The following is a 21,336-nucleotide window of genomic DNA, read 5'->3' on the forward strand; positions in this document are numbered from 1 at the left end:
TTTTGTCATTTAGCACAGGGTTTCCCGAACACTGTCCCCCGGGTGCACGTTTTGGATTTTGCCCCAGCACTACACAGCTGATTAAAATGAAGCTTTGCTTATTTGAATCAGCTGTGTAGTGCTAAAGAAAAAACCAAAACACTCTTATCCAGTGTTACATTTGCACACTTTTTAAAAGATATATAGTTTTTTATTTTTTTGCACTGCTCCCCCTTGAGAATCGAGCCCACTACTCTGGCATTGCAAGTACCATGCTCCACCAACTGAGCCACACGGGTCTTCATGGCCTTCCTGTATGATGACTGCTGGGGCAGCAGTTGGAGTATTATCCCTGCGATTAGCAGAGTTGTGAAGGGTGTCAGGACAGAGGACACAGACTCACAGCTTTCAATTGCATTACTGACATCAATCATCATCTCCTTAATCCTATTCCTCCATGTGACTGACACTTAGAGAGGTGAGGAGGGGTTTAGTGAAAGGCAGAGGAAGAAAGAAATGGTAAAGGGAAGCTGGTCAACAACAATCAAATAACAGACAAAATGACAGAACGCCACAAAGCAATTCAAAATGGTCAACTTTAATAGATTCCCTGTCATAATAGTTCTGTAGTACAGTGCTGTGTATGTCATTTTGCTAAGTGTTAAGTAGCAGAACAATGAGCAGTGTATCGTTCTACAGTCAGCTTTACATTGCAAGTATTCCTCAAAATTCTATTTTTTTTATTTGTGTCTTTATCAATCTGACATAGCTCTATCCTTCAGTAATTGGAAATATCTTTACATTGTAAGTGTCAACCATGATATTATTGTGGTATTGACTATTGAACACTGAAATTGTGAAGTAATTGAACATATCCAACTAATTCATGTCATGACCATGTTACAGCTGGTTTTGTATCTTTCTCAATTTAATTATCTTTTAATGAACCACAACCAAATTTTCCTTCAAGGTGGATTGTGGACCGGTAGAAATAATAGTACGTCAATCCCCGGTTCTAAATAAAACAATTGTGTTCTTTATTTCTCCTTTGGGGAGTACATGGAATTGACTGAACATCAAATAGCTTCATTAATCATGAAAGGATTATGGAGGGCTTGGGGTGACGTTAATGTGTTTAATGTGTGTGTGTGTGTGTGTGTGTGGCCATGGGTACCTAAAGCTCAGACTGGGACAACTGATACAAAAATATATTTGCCCCCAAGTGACTGAAATAGATTACAACATTCAAATCACTCATTTGGGGTAAAACATATCAGCATTGGAATGGATTGTGATATCAAAGAAATACCAAATGAATTGATCAGTGTCTAGTTAGATTATTTATCACCCAATAAAGTGCCATGTTTGCCCTGTACACCACCCAGTTTGAAACATTTAGATTTCTCCTCATTATTTGGCGGGGGTCTCCCCAGCTTCAGCGTCCTCACTTCCCACCTGGTTCAGCTGAAGGAAAACCAGCATAGGAGTCACGTACTCCATGATCGTCTCCTTCACCCCTTTTTCCAGCAGGTAGCCCTCGGTCTCAATCTCAGTGTTCTCCTGCCCTGCCACCGCCTCCATGGCTGTCTGCAGGTACCGCAGACTTACCAACACTGATGACTGGGAGGGAAGGATAGGAGAAGTTGGAAAGGTTATACAGGAGGATGGGCATACTGTATTACTCAACAGCGAGCTACAAGTATAATTGTGGCCACTCACAGGAGTCTGTTCCGGGGACCCTCTGATTGCCACACAGGACATTATCTCCCTTTTAGGTTTTTAGATTGATATATCTGCACAGTACCTGGACCAGGAAGATGGACAGCACCGCAGCACCAATAGTGTTCATCAGGCCCATGTAGTAATTGACCAGAGCCTCCCTGCAGCCGCGGATGTAGATGTTGAGCTCCTCGGTCTGGTGCTCGTAGTTGTAGTGGGCTGAGTTGTTGGTGAGGCGGTCCTGGATGCAGGGTCTTGGGGAACTGGGGTTGCAGCAGCTGAAAGGGACCCCATCAAACAGGTAACGCCCGTCCACGTTGCTCTTAACACGGCTAAAGAAGAAGAGATGGGGAAGGGGAAGCATGTAGAGAATAAACAGTCTGCATCATGGCTTTGTATCACCTCAACTGCATATTTTCCTATAACCTTAATGATTTATTTAAATTATAATCTGACATGGGATTATTCCTTTACCAAAGACTGTCAGACTGCTGCCTGTCCTCTAATAGTCTCTGCCAGTACTCACTCCTTCACTTCCTTAGAGCTAAAGTCTAGGTAGCGGTTGCTGATCCACTGGACCTCGAACCAGTCCTTGAAGTCGGTGTTTCCACAGCACTGGAACTCCATCTGCAGGCGGTCAATGGTCTGCTTCTGGAAGCAGCGGCCGGGTGTGTCTGTGTCCTTGTAGAAGCGGATGCCGTTCTTCAGGCCGATCTTCAGGGACCACTCCAGATTCCCCTTCATAGCGTAGCTCATGATCACAGTCGACAGCATGAGGAGTGTGAAAAAGAGGGAGACTCCCCAGTAGGGTTGTAGGAAGGTTTTCCAGCGGGGGAAGCGTCCGGCATCCAGGGCATCCTGGCACATACGGCCAGCGAAGTAGTTGATACCCAGAGAGGCCAGACCCACTATCATCAGGGTGTTGGGCACAGCATGGATCTCTGTGTTGTCCATTACCTGTAGGCAGAAGAACCTCATGCATCAGTGATACTGCAAACTATACAGCATAAACTGATATGTTAGGCTCTCAACCCATTGATCCCGTAATATTGAATCTGTAGAGGTTGGTGATTCATCTCATTCTTTAAAGTGGGAAACATAATTATGTATTTGAGGAAATCAATTAGGTTGTTTTAACTTTGACTTCTATGCCGAATTTGACATAAAAACTATATTTGCTGCAAAAAGGTTGCATTGAGGGAAGCCTTGACTTCCAGGCCTCGCTCTGAGGTGAAAGCCTTGTTGAGGCTACATTGAGGTTAATTTTGTTTCTATTTATGTATTTAACAAGTGCAATAGTTGATAGTATATTATTCCAAGTTCTGAAATCTCAAGAGATAGATGGTAAAGCCTACACCCGTTGTATGTGACAAATAACATTTGATTTCAATCCACGTTCTGTAGGTCAGTTAATCTTATCCCTATTCTCAGTTTATCACCAGTGTGTTCAGACCAGAGACAATTGCCCCCTGTTGATAATGTCCACACCTAACCCCTTATCCAATATGAATACCTCATCACAATCTCACTCATAAGAGCATTATCAAAGGCTCCTGCATTCTGCATGAGATATGATCGTCAACACTCCAATGCATTTTATTGTGTCATGTCTGGAAGCACTCAAAAATAATATCTTAATTTAAGCTCTAATACACTCGAAGAATGAATTTCCCCCGTTTTCACCCTCATGCTTTTCATGCAGTTTATCACCAGAAGTTTACTAGTATCATTCCATTCTACTGTAGAACTTCACTGAATACAACCAGAGGAGAAATCTGAGAAAGTGAGGCTTCTGGATAAGTAATATGTATTGTACTGCAAGAATCATAGTGGCGTTGTGTACGATGTAAAGCTGTAGAGCATTGTGGTACCTCTGCCCTCCTGCGGAGCTCGGTCTTGAGGAAGCAGCCCAGGGTGAAAGTCAACGCTCCGGCCAGTGTGGCCATCCAGGAGAGCAGCCACAGCCCCTGGGCTAGCTTCATTCTCTTCTCAAAAGGGAACTTCATCTTCATCAGCACCATGGTGTTAGTGGGAGTCCACGGAGGCTCCGAGGGTCACTGTGAGAATTGGATGAGGAATGTGGTGATGAAGGGATCTGAGGGGAAGAAGGAGAGTGCAGCAACAGACTGCTGGAGCGATCTGATAAAGGCAGCCTTGAGAAAGGATCGGGTCAAAGGTGAAGAACAGTAAGCGCGTCTGCTAAATGACTTAAATGTAAATGTAATGTAAGCCTGGAAGAACTTCAAGCGGAGCAGGTAGAATTCTGAACTGGAGATGGAGTATTCTGATGAGTGTTTCTCAAAGGAGAGACAGTAAGATAATTCTTGATGAAGAAAGGTGGTTTTGTTATCCAAAAGTAAATAAGGAATAATACAACCAGATAGTTTGTGAAAAAAATCTGTGGGGAGAAATAAAAGCCACAAAAAACTTAATTGGTATCTTCACTTCATTAGTGGAGGTGTGTTAAAGTTCACATGCTTGATCCCCCCAAAAATGTATTAGAGAAAGTCCAGATGCCCCTTCAGTCCTGTTCTAGCACCTGTGTGCCCATGCTTAGGTAGGTGAGACACAGTGGATTTGGACAATGTTGGACGTCTAGAGAGTCTTAGCACTAATCCCTCACCTATCCTATTAAACGGCCTTTCCAATTGGAATTCAGGCCTCTGTCTGGTCAGCAAAGGTAGCCTCCCTTGAAGCAGGGGTGGGGACATGGATGAGCTCTGACGAACCAAATTGAAGATGACAGGGCGATTGATATAAGCATGGGCACTGATATGTCGGCCACTCCTGTAACTCTCCCTAACCTTTCTGAAATGTTAGCATGAATCTTATGAGAAAATTTAAAAAACGGTGTATGGCCTTGCTCTCAAGCACTGTGGTGAACATTTATTGGGGATTGATATCAAATTAGATTTAAAAAAAATGTGTTATTGTCACGCTGGATAGGGTTGTTGTTTTACAGGGTCAGCCATAGTATTACGGTGCCCCAGGAGAAAATGAAGCCTTGCTCAAGGGCACGTCGACAGATATTCCACCTTGTAGATTGATATAGTCAAATCCATATTTTTCCCCAAATCCATTTCAGACAGATAATGTAAGGCCAGAAAAAGATTACAGTACGAACTGGAGTGAAAATGATGTACAAGCATACTGGTAATAAACTCATCGAGGATATACTGTAGTAGGCTACTCTTTAATTGAATTGAGAAAGCAAGAGATCCAGAGAGAGAGAGGGAAACGGAGGATTATCCTTTCTGAAGCTCCTAGAACCGGCTCAGCAGGGTGAATTTAAACTCGAACACGGAAAACCATTTACAGCCTAAAAACCTACGATCCAGTACATCGAGCACATTGACTTCTCTGTTAACTGGGTGTTTTCTGTGACAGCAACACCCATGTTCAACTGCTATGAAGTGGCTGGCTCTTGACAACTCAGACTGAATCCACCTTGATTCATTAATATGTGACACATAAAGGTGGACTGACATGGCCTTATGGCAGTATATCAGTGTTAATGTAACAGCATTTGACAAGACAAGCCAACCCTTAAATTAACAGGCCACCAAGATGGCCTGAGAAACGGGTAGAAATACATATATTAGTCTACTACTCATATGTCAGTAAAACTGCTGCACGCCAAGGAGAACCCATAAATCAAAGAGTGTCTCCCCTTTGTGATAACCGACTGATTCTCCTCCCCTCAATCTAGCACCGTCGCCTACGATCAGACACAACAGCGTAACGTGTTTGACTGAATTATTTATACTAGACTTTGTGTGTCATTATTTGTTTTAATTCATGTTAAATTAGTACATTACAGATGACTATATGTATTGAGAACATTCAGACACACGTGCAGTACACAGCACGAGGATAAGAAAATACAGACAGTAGTAGTTGTACACAGCTCTGTAATATCGTGCATGGTTTAATGAAGTACAACCTGGGGATGTAGAACAGGGTGAAAGCAACAGCTACTTCGAAATAATAAAACATGTCATATATACAAACATTATCGTACATCATCTATATAGTGGAACTCTATCACAAACTACTGGTCCTGCAATACACCATTAAGGATAGAGGTATGGATTGGAGGGTGGAGGCAGAAGGGGGCATGACAGTACAATACACCATTAAGGATAGAGGTATGGATTGGAGGGTGGAGGCAGAAGGGGGCATGACAGTACAATACACCATTAAGGATAGAGGTATGGATTGGAGGGGGAGGCAGAAGGGGGCATGACAGTACAATACACCATTAAGGATAGAGGTATGGATTGGAGGGTGGAGGCAGAAGGGGTCATGGCAGTACAATACACCATTAAGGATAGAGGTATGGATTGGAGGGGGAGGCAGAAGGGGGCATGGCAGTACAATACACCATTAAGGATAGAGGTATGGATTGGAGGGGGAGGCAGAAGGGGGCATGGCAGTACAATACACCATTAAGGATAGAGGTATGGATTGGAGGGTGGAGGCAGAAGGGGGCATGACAGTACAATACACCATTAAGGATAGAGGTATGGATTGGAGGGTGGAGGCAGAAGGGGGCATGACAGTACAATACACCATTAAGGATAGAGGTATGGATTGGAGGGGGAGGCAGAAGGGGTCATGGCAGTACAATACACCATTAAGGATAGAGGTATGGATTGGAGGGGGAGGCAGAAGGGGGCATGGCAGTACAATACACCATTAAGCATAGAGGTATGGATTGGAGGGTGGAGGCAGAAGGGGGCATGACAGTACAATACACCATTAAGGATAGAGGTATGGATTGGAGGGTGGAGGCAGAAGGGGGCATGACAGTACAATACACCATTAAGGATAGAGGTATGGATTGGAGGGGGAGGCAGAAGGGGGCATGACGGTACAATACACCATTAAGGATAGAGGTATGGATTGGAGGGGGAGGCAGAAGGGGGCATGAAGGTACAATACACCATTAAGGATAGAGGTATGGATTGGAGGGAGGCAGAAGGGGGCATGACAGTACAATACACCATTAAGGATAGAGGTATGGATTGGAGGGGGAGGCAGAAGGGGGCATGACAGTACAATACACCATTAAGGATAGAGGTATGGATTGGAGGGTGGAGGCAGAAGGGGGCATGACAGTACAATACACCATTAAGGATAGAGGTATGGATTGGAGGGGAGGCAGAAGGGGGCATGACAGTACAATACACCATTAAGGATAGAGGTATGGATTGGAGGGGGAGGCAGAAGGGGGCCTGACAGTACAATACACCATTAAGGATAGAGGTATGGATTGGAGGGGGAGGCAGAAGGGGGCATGACAGTACAATACACCATTAAGGATAGAGGTATGGATTGGAGGGGAGGCAGAAGGGGGCATGACAGTACAATACACCATTAAGGATAGAGGTATGGATTGGAGGGGAGGCAGAAGGGGGCATGACAGTACAATACACCATTAAGGATAGAGGTATGGATTGGAGGGTGAGGCAGAAGGGGGCATGACAGTACAATACACCATTAAGGATAGAGGTATGGATTGGAGGGGGAGGCAGAAGGGGGCATGACAGTACAATACACCATTAAGGATAGAGGTATGGATTGGAGGGGAGGCAGAAGGGGGCATGACAGTACAATACACCATTAAGGATAGAGGTATGGATTGGAGGGGGAGGCAGAAGGGGGCATGACAGTACAATACACCATTAAGGATAGAGGTATGGATTGGAGGGTGGAGGCAGAAGGGGGCATGACAGTACAATACACCATTAAGGATAGAGGTATGGATTGGAGGGTGGAGGCAGAAGGGGGCATGGCAGTACAATACACCATTAAGGATAGAGGTATGGATTGGAGGGGGAGGCAGAAGGGGGCATGACAGTACAATACACCATTAAGGATAGAGGTATGGATTGGAGGGGAGGCAGAAGGGGGCATGACAGTACAATACACCATTAAGGATAGAGGTATGGATTGGAGGGGAGGCAGAAGGGGGCATGACAGTACAATACACCATTAAGGATAGAGGTATGGATTGGAGGGGGAGGCAGAAGGGGGCATGACAGTACAATACACCATTAAGGATAGAGGTATGGATTGGAGGGGGAGGCAGAAGGGGGCATGACAGTACAATACACCATTAAGGATAGAGGTATGGATTGGAGGGGAGGCAGAAGGGGGCATGACAGTACAATACACCATTAAGGATAGAGGTATGGATTGGAGGGGAGGCAGAAGGGGGCATGACAGTACAATACACCATTAAGGATAGAGGTATGGATTGGTGGGGGAGGCAGAAGGGGGCCTGACAGTACAATACACCATTAAGGATAAAGGTATGGATTGGAGGGGGAGGCAGAAGGGGGCATGACAGTACAATACACCATTAAGGATAGAGGTATGGATTGGAGGGTGGAGGCAGAAGGGGGCATGACAGTACAATACACCATTAAGGATAGAGGTATGGATTGGAGGGTGGAGGCAGAAGGAGGCATGACAGTACAATACACCATTAAGGATAGAGGTATGGATTGGAGGGGGAGGCAGAAGGGGGCCTGACAGTACAGTCATCAGAACACACTGTGCTTTCATCACATCTTGACACGTGACACAGTGACTATGATTTTGGTTGAAAATAGCAATATATATTCCCGACACACCCTCTGTCTCTATATGCCCCTTCCGATCCATCTCAGTACACTGAGTGTACAAAACATTATGAACACCTGCTCTTTCCTTGACTGACCAGGTGAATCCAGGTGAAAGCTATGATCCCTTGTTGATGCAACTTGTTAAATCCACTACAATCAGTGTAGATGAAGGGGAGGAGACAGGTTAAATAAGGATTTTAAGCCTTGAGACAATTGAGACGTGGTTTGTGCGTGTGTGCCATTCAGAGGGTGAATGGGCGAGACAAAAGATTTAAGTGTCTTTGAACGGGGTATGGTAGAAGGTGCCAGGCTTCTTGAGTGTGTCAAGAACTGTAACATTGCTGGGTTTTTCACGCTCAACAGTTTCCTGTGTGTATCAAGAATGGTCCACCACCCAAAGGACATCCAGCCAACTTGACACAACTGTGGGAAGCCGGTACGTGGAGCTTATTTTTGTAACAGTATTTTTGTATTGGAATTTCATAATTTTCACTCATATTAAGAGCTACAACAACAAAGACAAAGCAAAAAAACAGCACTCACTTACACATACCTGCATATATATATATACATACACAGATACATACCCATATACATACATACACCATCTCCCTCTCGGCGCTTCTCTCACCCCATCCCCATCATTGCGTCTCTCAATACATACATTTTAAACAAGCATACAAACAGAAATTAAACAAAAAAAGCTCAGTTTAAACCAAGAAGTTAGGTTCCACACATGGAAGGTGCCGTGTAATTCTGAAATACATAGATCACCACCATTCTAAGGTAATTTAGATAAGGTTCCCATACTTTGTAGAACTGATCTGTTTTAGAATGTAATGTACATGTCAGATATTCCAGTGGCACCCATTCAAATAGTATTTAATGCCAATCTTTAATAGAAGGAACCTTATCACTAATCCACTGTAAAATGATGTTTTTCCTCGCTGCGAAGGTAAGGATGTTGTAAAGCCTCCTCTTACCCACAGAAGTAACATGCCTACTAGGGAGACCCAACAGTAAAGAAACTGGGTCCAATTCTGGATCAACCCCTAAGATCTTTTTAATTTCTTGCAGAACACCAGACCAGTATCTTTGTATTTTGGTACATGACCATAAACAATGTGTTAGGGTGCCTGTATCAGTTTTACATTTAAGACACTGAGGGGAAGAGGAAGTGGGGCTAAAAGCATGTCTGCGATTTGGGGATACATGCAGTCTGTGTATTATACTTAATTGGATTGCTCTAGTACGATTACATATAGATACTGTTTTTGCATATTTCCAAATGTCCTCCCACATCTCTTTGTCAATAGTAACAGACAATTCTTTCTCCCACACTTGTTTCGCCCTCTGTGTGTCTACAGCAGAAAAGGACCTTAAAGCATCATAAAACAGACTTACAGACATTTTCCTTTGTGGAAAAAAAAGGTATTCGTTCAATGACAGACATATCAGGGTTGCCAATTAAGGTGGTGCTCTTCAGAATATAATGTCTTACTTGTAGGAAGCGGAAAAAGTCCTGCTTTGGGAGTCGATATTTCTTGACCATTTGCTCAAACGTTGAGCTTATTAAAGAGCAGAGTGCGGGTTTCTTATTTTTTCTCATTTTAGTCAACTGATACCATGCACCTGCAAAAAAGATTGCTCAGATGTGCGACTGCCTTTTTGAATTTTGAAACATTGGAGTCAACATGGGCCAGCATCCCTGTGGAACGCTTTCGACACCTTGTAGAGTCCATGACCTGAGGAATTGAGGCTGTTCTGAGGGTTAAAGGAGGTGAAACTCAATATTAGTAAGGTGTTCCTAATGTTTTGTACACTCAGTTTTTTTTTTTTTTTTACTGTGGTTACCAGAGGAAAATCCCTTACACAGGACAAAACAGACATTTCATGTGGCATAACATTGCTTATATCATACATTTCTCAAACTGACTGTTGCATGCCTCTGGTGACCACAATGAGAAATGGTGATTCAGATTTACATTTTGTCTTGTGTTTTTTTTGCCATACTATCAATATGGAGACTACAGCATGTACACAGACATCAATATTAAAATATAGAACATACTGTAGTTTGCATGTACATAAACATCAATATTTTCAAGATTAAACATAGTTTGCATGCAAGAAGAATAAATATATATATTTTTTTTCCCCCATGGAAGGAGGAAACTATCTAACAGTTGGAACCATTCACACCAGACCACACAGATCCATCAGCAAAAATCATAAAAACCATATCAAATGTTTCTGTTTTCATTTGATCTCCATCAATTAAAAACCTGACTTAAAATACATTGTTTCCCATCCACAGTGACGGTCCAACGGACACTCTTTATACGGTACCATATTAAATATTTGACTATACACTATACAGGTTAGACCTGGTATTATGTCTATATCTACAGGTGGATTAATTTATGAGGATAAACAAAGTCTATCAACACATCTTACATCTTTACCTAAAGGACCTCAATCCTATGCAACACTCCTCTTCTTATCTAACATGCACGGTGGGAAAAACACAAACCATTAGGATGAATTATGCACAAGAGGTTCTGGAAGGATCTATTATTATATAATCCAGAGACAAGGGTGGGATTCGGCTGTGCTCTGCTATGATGAGACAGTAGTGAAGCCTAGGACAGGGTTTCCCAGAGTGAGGGAACAGGGAAAATCAAAGCCACATGTTTTTTGTTTGATGTTACCTCTGGAGGACATCAAAGCCAAATCCCTGCATACTGGGGGGAAAAAAGACCTCAGGACATGTCTTTGATTAGGAAACGAGAAAAATATCACAAATATTAAAATGTGGAGCTGAGGATCTTCAACTTGGGCCGATTGCCATTACAGCTCTTTGCAGGCGTTAATTACTTAATATCTTCAAAAAGAGGAAAACACTATGTTTGAAACAGTTTCTTTATCTTACTTGTTATTAATGATGAATACTATTTGGGGCCCTGTTATTTAGGCCTGAAAACGTTTGAAATCAGATGAAAATTGTAATAATTAAAAGTATTATTATTCAAGTGGTCAATTCTGTTGCTTTATGTTCAAAATACTAATAATGTTATCCAAATCATGCTTACTTCAGTAACCACCAACCCAGTCGACACCTGTCCACATCTGTGTCTCGGCGAAGAGATCAGGTGTCACAGCTGTGTTCTCTCCCCATTCAGCACTTCGTCCGGCGACCCTCCGGTCCAGCCCCGCCCCTCCTCCACACTGGGCTGCAGCTGGCAGATAAAGTGGTTGAGCATATTTTGGGCCGACTGCAGGTTGTCCAAGCTGCTGCCAGGATCTACCACCCTGACATCCACACCCATGTCCTCGCTCCTTGTCCTCCAGTTCCGGATGATCTCATCTTCTGAGTCGTCCATGGTACCGTCCTCTGGTTGGTGGAGGTCCATCATGGCCTCTGTGCCCTTCAGCTGGCCATGCTGCTCCTCCTGCCTGTGCTTCTGTCTCCTGGAGGAGGGAATCTCCTCCAGACTGGCTGACAGGATGCGGATGGGAGAGCCCAGTTTGCGGCTCGCAGTGACCCTGTACCTGTCCTCCTCTGTTGGGCCATAAGCTGAGTTCTTGAAGCTGGTGGTGAGGGCGACATCATCCATGGGGGCTGGTAAGGTCTCAGAGTGAATGGTGACATGGAGATGGGGGATCTGTAGGGAGTGGGGAGGGTGTTGTCTGACAATCTCCTCACCCCCTGACTCACTCTCTGTGTCTCCCTCTCCCTGTCCTGCCCAGCAAATACGCTCCTGTCTCCACGGTTGAAACGCTGTGCCACCATGATGACCTCCCACTGACCTCAGAACGCATTTTGGAGCCTCATCCCCCATCTCCGACCAATCAGATTCCTCCTCTTCTGGCAATGTTCCCAGCGATAGGTCTTCCCCTTTGGTGGTGACCTTTCCATAATGATGACTATCCATGAATTGGACTGGAGGGGAGGCAACAGGGAGAAGGAATTGATTGACAGAATCATCTGGGTGGAAATGTTTGTCGAGGGCTTCCTGTAGCAAGGATGTTACCTAAGGAATGAAAATAGATGACACAGAACAGAATACAGTTATGTTGTTATGACAATGAACATCTGTACATCAAGAAAAAAGCTGAGTCAAAACTTAAAGACAACTCATAACTTCATAACAATGGGCATTAGAAAGAATGGGCTACGTAAAACAGCATTTACTAACTACACGCAGCTCAAAGCAAAAACAATGGTTTCTATTGGTGGTTTCACTCTGAACTAAAATGGCTTTGATGAATAAACAAAAGGTCAAACTAATGGGAGATATGGGTGGTGGAAGGAAGGAGACATTCTATACAAAGAGGAACATACACTACATGACCAAAAGTATGTGGACACCTGCTCGTCAAAGATCTTATTTCAAAATCATGGACAATAATGTGGAGTTGGTCCCCCCTTTGCTGCTATGACAGCCTCCACCCTTCTGGGAAGGCTTTCCACTAAATGTTGGAACATTGCTGTGGGGACCTGCTTCCATTCAGCCACAAGAGTATTAGTGAGGTTGGGTACTGATGAACACAGTCGGCGTTCCAATTCATCCCAATGGTGTTCAATGGGGTTGAGGTCAGGGCTCAAGTCAGTCAAGTTCTTCCACACCGATCTCGACAAACCATTTCTGTATGAACCTCGCTTTGTGCATGGGGTAATTTTCAAGCTAAAACAGGAAAGGGCTTTCCTCAAACTGTTGCCACAAAGTTGGAAGCACAGAATCATCTAGAATGTCATTGTATGCTGTAGCCTTAAGATTTCCCGTTACTGGAATTCAGCTCTTCGTCCGGCACCCCTCCGGTCCAGCCCCACCCCTCCTCCACATTGGGCTGCAGCTGGCAGAAGCGGTTGAGCATATTTTGGGCCAACTGCAGGTTGTCCAAAGGCTGCCAGGATCTACCACCCTGACATCCACACCTCCATCATCACCCATGTCCTCGCTCCTTGTCCTCCAGTTCCGGATGATCTCATCTTCTGAGTCGTCCATGGTACCGTCCTCTGGTTGGTGGAGGTCCATCATGGCCTCTGTGCCCTTCAGCTGGCCATGCTGCTGCTCCTCCTGCCTGTGCTTCTGTCTCCTGGAGGAGGGAATCTCATCCAAACTGGCTGGCAGGATGTGGATGGGAGAGCCCAGTTTGATTAATATTTGCCTTCACTGGAAGTAAGGGGCCTAGATCAAACCATGAAAAACAGCCCCAGACCATTATTCCTCGTCCACCAAACTTTACAGTTGGCACTATATATTGTTTCAGGTAGTGTTCTCCTGGCATCCGCCAAATCCCGCTTCGTCCGTTGGACTGCTAGATGGTGAAGCGTGATTCATCATTTCAGAGAACGGGTTTCCACTGCTCCAGAGTCCAATGGCAGCGGGTTTTACACCACTACAGCCGACACTTGGCATTGAGCATGGTGAGCATTAAGCTTGTGTGCGGCTGCTCGGCCATAGAAACCCATTTCATGAAGCTCCCAACGAACAGTTATTATGCTTACAGAGGCAGTTTGGAACTCGGTAATGAGTGTTGCAACCGAGGACAGAGGATTTTTATGCACTTCAGCACTCAGCAGTCCAATTCTGTGAGCTTGTGTAGCCTACCACTTCGCGGCTGAGCCGTTGTTTCTCCTAGACGTTTCCACTTCACAATAACAGCACTTACAGTTGACAGGGACAGCTCTAGCAGGGCAAACATTTGATGAACTGAATTGTTGGAAACGTGGCATCCTATTACTGTGCCAGGTTGGAAGTCACTGAGCTCTTCTGTAAGGCCATTCTACTTCCAATGTTTGTCTATGGAGATTGCATGGCTGTGTGCTCGATTTTATACCTCGGGTGCGGCTGAATTAGTTGAATCCGCTCATTTGAAGGGGTGTCCACATACTGTTGTATATATGGTGTAGTTACAATTCGTTAACCCTTTACACTCGTGGGAATTGGCCTATGTGGTTAGGGCTAAATTTAAATTTCTTACAAAAGAAATATAAAAAGCATATACATAACCATGGTAGCAATTGAAAGGGAACAGTTTGGAGATAATGTAACAATTATTAGACAAAAGGTGAGTGCACAATAGTTCACCTGACACAAGACTGAATCCAAAAATTATACTTTTGATTTAAGTGCATTTTACATATGCTTTTCCCCGCATTTGTTGATAATGAAATCTGAAAATACTCTGGATACATTCATCAACATGATAAGACTATTCCTGAAAAATGTGGAGTAGGTGCAACATAAGACAAATAAATTACAAGGGTTTGAGTGAGAGGACTAACTGGTGTCGCCAAGTGGCCACACCTCTCCAGTGTGCACAGTTCCTAAGCAATTTCAATGGACTTTTATGACTCATAGAAAAGTTTTCAACTATAAGGTACTTTTTTGAGCTCTCCTAGCTGCACCGTCAAGGAACTAGAGCAAGCACACTTGTGGTTGTTTCGGTTTGGAACACAACTGTTGTTGTTTACGCAATCCAAAATCTGACCATTTTTAAATTGTAATCTGGGTCAGGTGGGCATGATTTAAAATCTTCTTCTATTGCCAACATAAGTTATAAAATACCATCTTGCAGTGTTAGGCATCATAAGGCAATTCAGAGAAGCAGATGGTATTTTTTACGGCAAATAGAAAGGAGTCCTGAGTGCATTCAGATGCGTGTGCCGTGTCAAATCTCTTCAAAATAAACAAAGAGGCTCATTCTGTTCGGAACAACCCAGGGTATGATGCCATGTCATCTTGTAACTGTACATCATACATAGTGATCATAAATGTTGTCCCTGTACATATAGATGCAGGATCTTAATTTGAGCCAGTTTGCTACAATAGGGAAATAATCCTGCAGAAACAGAAAATAGGAATTATTATGGTGATTATAATGAATGGATTTTGTTTTAGGAGTTTGTAAATTTGTCGTTGGGGCAAATCAAGTCTGACATTTTAAAGTGGAAATTACAAATGTCAGAAGCCTTTTTAAACTTTGAATGCACTACAAGTTTGCATTTCCTGCTGTGCATGAAAATGATGAGCAACAAAAGAGTGATCAAATTAAGATCCTACATCTGTGTATGTGACATGCGTTTCAGGAGTTGGAAAGTGCACATTTGGACTCTAAGGTGTTTGGCTTGCTTGTTTGACATCAGAGCGGGATTTATTATAATCCTCAAAGTCTTATCATTCAAAATACATCGAGTCATCTTATTTCACAGCATTTCCCTCGCTCAGACAAGAACAAAAATAGTCAAAGTTGCCCAATTACGGGGCGGGATAACTTCTTGTCTCGCAGTGCTCAAGTTCAGATCGGCTGTCAGTCAAAACCCATACAGAGCTCTGACATCATGTATAGCATGTTGCTGTACAGCCACTACATTCCAATTTAGGAGCCATTTTCAACCAGGTACGGGTACGAATGTAAAGGGATAACATTGTGTAAGTGCATGCCATGCACTATGGCTAATTCTTATTGCAATGCATTCCAAGGTTGGGGCTTGAGGGTCAGGGGATCATAAAGGTCAGGCGGGTTTGATTCAGGACCTGTACTAGCAGTATTTCTCTGTACTCGGCCACTCTGGTCTGGTTTTGCGCACGTTTTAGGTTGTCTTTTTGTCTCGGCTAGATCTGTTCATCAGGAGGAGTTCTCACGTTAATAGTCTCCATGCTGTGGATGGTGGTCTTGGCTGAGGACAGCTGATCTGTCAGGGCTGTAATGCGCTGGTTCAGATGCTCACGCTCCCCGTCCATACTCTGAGCCTGTCAAACCACACACATAACATAAGACACACATAAACACGACTAAAAATTGTAATACCATATTCCAGATATGTAAACAATGTACTTCTATCGACTTCAAAAAAATCAAATGAGCCATCTGCTGGTGCCTCACCACTGAATGAAGCTTCCGCTCCAAGAGATTATTGGTCTGTTGAGTGTAGGAGTAGTTATCCCTCAGTCTGAGATGACAGAGAGAGAGAAAGAGAGAAAGAGAGAGAGAGGGAGAGAGACAGAGAGAGCAAGAGAGAGCGGGAGAGAGCGGGAGCGGGAGAGGGAGAGAGAAGGATTGTCAGAGTTACAGTAATAACACTATCTATGCTTGTCAATGTCATGCATATCAACTCAAAATGAATGGCAAATAAAAGAACATTGTAACTGCCACACTAATTTTCCTCCCTGAACCCCCTTTTAATTCTGAGGTACAATAAATATCCCAATGACTTATAACTCCTCCCCCGACCTTTTGAATTTGTCCAGGAGGCTACTCAGCTCCACGCGTGTGTTCTGTAGTTCTGACTCAAGGAGCTGGTGACTGCTCTTAAACTCAGTCCCCATGCACTCCATTCGCACGGCAGTCTGGAGCAAACTGTGGTGCAGATCCTCATTTTGCTCCTGAAGCACCCTGAAGGGAGTAGGAGAGAGGAGGACGGAGGGGTTAGTGCTCAGTTAGATCACCATTTGTATCTTAATGAAACATTTATTCATTTGTTAAACAACAATAATATGGAACATGTGACAAAAACTTTTATTTTACATTCCCAATTTGAATTATTCCCCCGATAAGCAACAAGACAGAGATCAAATGAAACATAAAATCAAACTCACATTATTCGATCAACCTCGGATCCTTCCTATATGGGAAGGACAAAGCCGAAATGGATTTTTACAGTAGTCAACAACGTGCATTTCATAAATAGAAATGGATTTTTGAAGCCTCCAGTTAATAGACATTGATAACCAATAGTGACACGTTGTGTGGTCATTTTGATGTGTCATCCATGATTATGTAGGTAGGTGCCTGCATGTTTAATGCCACAATCAATGGGAAGCAAATGAATGGAACATTCTTACATAATTAAGAATGTAAAACACGTGCAACGGGTCAATACATATACCGTGCACAGTAGATAATACATGACATAACTAGCAATAGTAATAAACCCAACCCCAGGAGCAGTCATACTTTATGTAGAGAGGCAGTTGAGCCGCTGTAGGCTGTCTGCTGCTCATCCTGATTGGTGGGGCTGGTGGTATTCCTGGAAGACTTGCTGGAATGGGACAATGACTCCAGCTCTGCAGCTGACACACTGACAGGAGAGTTCTCCTTAGAAGGGCTTGATGGGCTGTGGTGATCGTCATGGTGATGATGGTGGTGGTGTGTGTCTGCAGGTGAGGAGGGATGGTGGTGAGATTCAGAATGGGAAGGTTGGTGGTGATGGGATTCATGGTGGGAAGGATGGTGGTGATGATGAGGTTCTAGGTTGCTAGGACTGTGATGGGGTTCAGAATGGGAGTGTGGATGGTGAGATTCTGAATGAGAGGGGTGGTGGTGATGGTGAGAATCTTGGTGGGAACTATGGTGGTGATGGAGAGATTCTGGATGGGAGCCATGGTGATGGAGATATTCTGGATGGGAGCTGTGGAGATGGAGAGAATCTGGATGGGAGCCATGGTGATGGAGAGATTCTGGAAAGGAACCATGGTGATGGAGAGATTGTGAATGGGAGCTATCGTCATGGAGAGATTCTGGATGGGAGCCATGGTGATCATGAGATTCTGGATGGGAGCCGTGGTGATGGAGAGATTCTGGATGGGAGCCATGGTGGTTGCAAGATTCTGGATGGGAGCCATGGTGATGGATAGATTCTGGATGGGAGCGGTTGTGATCGTGGGATTCAGGGTGGGACAGATGATGGTGGTGGTGCAATTCTGGATGGGAGCCATGGCGACGGTGAGAATCTGGGTGGAGAGGATGGTGGTGGTGTCCATGGTGATGGGGATGAGTTGGGCTGTGGTGGTCTCCATGGTGATGAGGATGAGTTGGGCTGTGGTGATGTCCATGGTGATCGGAATGACTCGGACTGAGGTGATCTCCCTGTTGATGGGGATGTGTTGGACTGTGATGGTCTCCATGGTGATGGGGTTGGCTTGGGCTTTGGTGGTTTCCATGGTGATGAGAATAAGTTGGGCTGTGGTGGTCTCCATCGGTATGAGTTTGGGTGTGGCTGTCTCCATGGGGATGGTGATGGGCTGGGCTGTGTTGGTCTCCATGGTAATGGGGATGAGTTGGGCTGTGGTGGTGTCCATGGTGATGGGGATGACTGGGAGTATGGAGGTCTCCATGGTGATGGAGGTGGCTTGGGCTGTGGTTGTCTCCATGGGGATGAGTTTGGCTGTGGTGGTCTCTATGGGGATGAGTTTGACTGTGGTGGCTTCCATGGTGATGGGTTGGGCTGTGGTGGTCTCCATGGTGGTGGGGGTGAGTTGGGCTGTGGTGCTCTCCATGGTGATGGGAATGGCATGGGCTGTGGTGTTCTCTATGAGGATGAGTTTGGCTGTGGTGGTCTTCATGGGGGTGGGGATGAGTTGGGCTGTGGTGGTCTCCATGGTGATGGGGGTTTCTTGGGCTGTGGTGTTCTCCATGAGGATGAGTTTGGCTGTGGTTGTCTTCATGGGGATGGGGATGAGTTGGGCTGTGGTGGTCTCCATGGTGATGGGTTGGGCTGTGATGTTCTCCATGACAATGGGGATGGCTTGGGCTGTGGTGGTCTCCATGACGATGGGGATGGCTTGGGCTGTGGAGGTCTCCATGTTGATGGGGGTTTCTTGGGCTGTGGTGTTCTCCATGAGGATGAGTTTGGCTGTGGTTGTCTTCATGGGGATGGGGATGCGTTGGGCTGTGGTGGTCTCCATGGTGATTGGTTGGGCTGTGATGTTCTCCATGATGATGGGGATGGCTTGGGCTGTGGTGGTCTCCATGGTGATGAGATGGACTATGAAGACTGTGATGGTGATGGTGGTGAAATGGAGAATGGGAGCGATGCTGGTGATGATGGTGGTGTGGTGTTGAATGACAGGAGGGATGTCTTGATGAGGAGGGGCTATTATCTGGGCTAGTGCTGTCATCTGTGTGGCTGCTGGGACTGTGGTGTATGTCTCTTGCAGACTGATGGTGTTGGTGGTCCTGGTGTTTGCCGAGATGGGAGCGAGAGTGCTTGCTGGAATGAGAGTGCTTGCTGGAGCGGAACTGCCTGCGGATATGGGAGTGAACACTGAAGGTCGTAGAGCTTGCACTGCCAGGCCGACTACTCTTTTGTCTTTGCCTCTCCTCCCCTCTGTGTTCCACCTTGGGGGACCTCAGGGAGGCTTGTCCGGGGCTGCTGGGCCTGTGAGCAGCTGTGACCCCAAGAGAGGTGAGTCTGTACGGGCTGAACACCTGCCTGGTGATCTCGTTCAAAAAGGCAGAGAACTTCAATTTTTCCTGCACTAAGTTCTTCTTGGCTACCTGCTCTCTTTTCTCCAACTCCTTGTCTACAATGGTATCTGCATCTCCATCCCTGTCCTTACAATGGGACAGTGCCTCCATTGACTTTGCCTTGCGAAATTTGCCAGCCATTCTTGCCCCTTCAGAACTCTCCTGCTTCTTCAGGATGACGTTGGCAGGGGTCTGATGAGAGGACATTGCTTTCTTTTTCTTTTTTTCTTTCAAGCTCTTTTCCTGTCTTGGGAGGTGGCCTTCATCATCAATCAAAGGAGATGTGTCATCTTCCTCATCTTCCTCCTCGTCATAGGCCTTCCGCCCCCTGTAGATGTCAGTGCAGGACTGTGAGTACTTGGGCTTCTGCAGTGGATGTTTGTTATCCTTCACGGACTCATTAATACTAGTCTGAGAGGACCAGGTGGAGGAAGAGCCAGAGGATGACGAGGAGGAAGAAGAGGATGATGTTGAGGAAGAGGAGGAAGAGGATGAAGATGATGATGAGGAACCAGAGGAGCTGGATGAGGTGGCTGCAACCTGAGGGTGGGAGGTAACATCTGTAGCATGGTGATGCAGATGGTGATGGTGATGATGAGGATGGTCAGGGGAAGAGGGATGAGATTTCTCATTGTGGTGGTGAGGGTGATTGTTGTGGCCATGGTGATGGTGGTGGACAATACTGCCCTCTGATGTTGAATGGTTGCTATTGCAAGAGGAGATAACAATGACAGATTTGAGCAGTATTTCACTGAGGCAGAGACCATACTCTTAGGCTGAGTTACACGCTTTACTATAATACAGCGTTGGTAAATTAACCAGGACAAGATTATTTTGTCACATCTGTATAATACTGATCAAAATATGTACAATTTCCAAAATGTTGAATACCCAAACAAGGAATTATAGTTCCATCCAGACAAAATTTCAGAATTTAGTTAACTAATAAAGTAATGTAATCAAACATACCCATGATCATTCTGATCTTCTGACCAATCTGTCTTTTGCTGGTGATGATGAGGATGGTGATGCTGATCATGGTTGTGGTGGTGGCGGGGATGGTGTTTGTGGTGATACATTTTTTGGTCAGCCATCTTGCCATGCTTGGGGTCCCTCTCCTGATGCTCATGGAGGTGAGGCTTGCCGTGCCTGTGGCCCCTGGTCCCCTGTTTAAGCTGCACAGGAGTGAAGTACTTCTCCATCACCTGCTGCTTCTCCCTCCACTGCTTCCGTGTGGTAGTCCTGGGTGCAGGAACAATCTGTTCCTCTGCTTGCTGTGCAGTCTGCAACAGTCTTTGAACTATTCCTCTCCCTGTGTAATGGGTGTATTTCCTTGATTATTTCTGATGATTCAAAAATATTTTCTGGACCAGAAATCAACTGTTTGGAAAAATGCCATATAATCATAGCAAAGTTAGGACATTACTACATGTGAGCTAATTCAAACTGAGCACATTCATAAGTGCACAATAGTTATGCTGACTTCAAACAGGCCATTTAACACATTATCTTGCATCAAGTACAACTATTTTTTATTACAAAACCTAATAACGTTGAGTTATTATTGAATTATTTTAAGAGGTCAACACAAATACAAAAACATATCAGCAAATACAATCAATCTCAAATCCGTCAGACTTACCTAAAAAATTGGTTTGAAAATATTTCGATGTCCCATTAATTCAAGAATCCTTATCAGGATTAATGAACTTGATCTTATTAATGAATTCAGATATTATCCTAAACCACA

The 21,336-nt window shown here is 44.7% G+C and overlaps 2 protein-coding genes across 2 annotated transcripts; both read right to left on the reverse strand.

Moving 5' to 3' along the window:
- Positions 1-557: 557 nt before the first annotated feature.
- On the reverse strand, positions 558-4,290 carry LOC115135629 (RDS/peripherin-like protein xRDS35). The gene is made up of 4 exons (XM_029670529.2): positions 3,570-4,290; positions 2,225-2,655; positions 1,784-2,030; positions 558-1,599 (listed from the first exon to the last, which is right to left on the reverse strand). The coding sequence occupies exons 1-4, from the start codon at positions 3,717-3,719 to the stop codon at positions 1,390-1,392; spliced, it is 1,038 nt and encodes a 345-aa protein (XP_029526389.1). The 5' UTR covers positions 3,720-4,290; the 3' UTR covers positions 558-1,389.
- A 3,633-nt stretch (positions 4,291-7,923) lies between these two features.
- Positions 7,924-20,688, reverse strand: LOC135573716 (uncharacterized). Its single transcript, XM_065023356.1, has 9 exons — positions 20,556-20,688; positions 19,307-20,146; positions 18,019-19,197; positions 17,295-17,767; positions 16,937-16,962; positions 16,572-16,733; positions 16,224-16,290; positions 15,983-16,090; positions 7,924-12,364 (listed from the first exon to the last, which is right to left on the reverse strand). Exons 1-9 carry the CDS (start codon positions 20,686-20,688, stop codon positions 11,486-11,488), a joined length of 3,867 nt encoding a protein of 1,288 aa, XP_064879428.1. The 3' UTR covers positions 7,924-11,485.
- Between the last annotated feature and the right edge of the window lie 648 nt (positions 20,689-21,336).

The sequence above is a fragment of the Oncorhynchus nerka genome, linkage group LG10 (genome assembly GCF_034236695.1).
Source record: "Oncorhynchus nerka isolate Pitt River linkage group LG10, Oner_Uvic_2.0, whole genome shotgun sequence".
In the NCBI taxonomy this organism is placed as follows: domain Eukaryota; kingdom Metazoa; phylum Chordata; class Actinopteri; order Salmoniformes; family Salmonidae; genus Oncorhynchus; species Oncorhynchus nerka.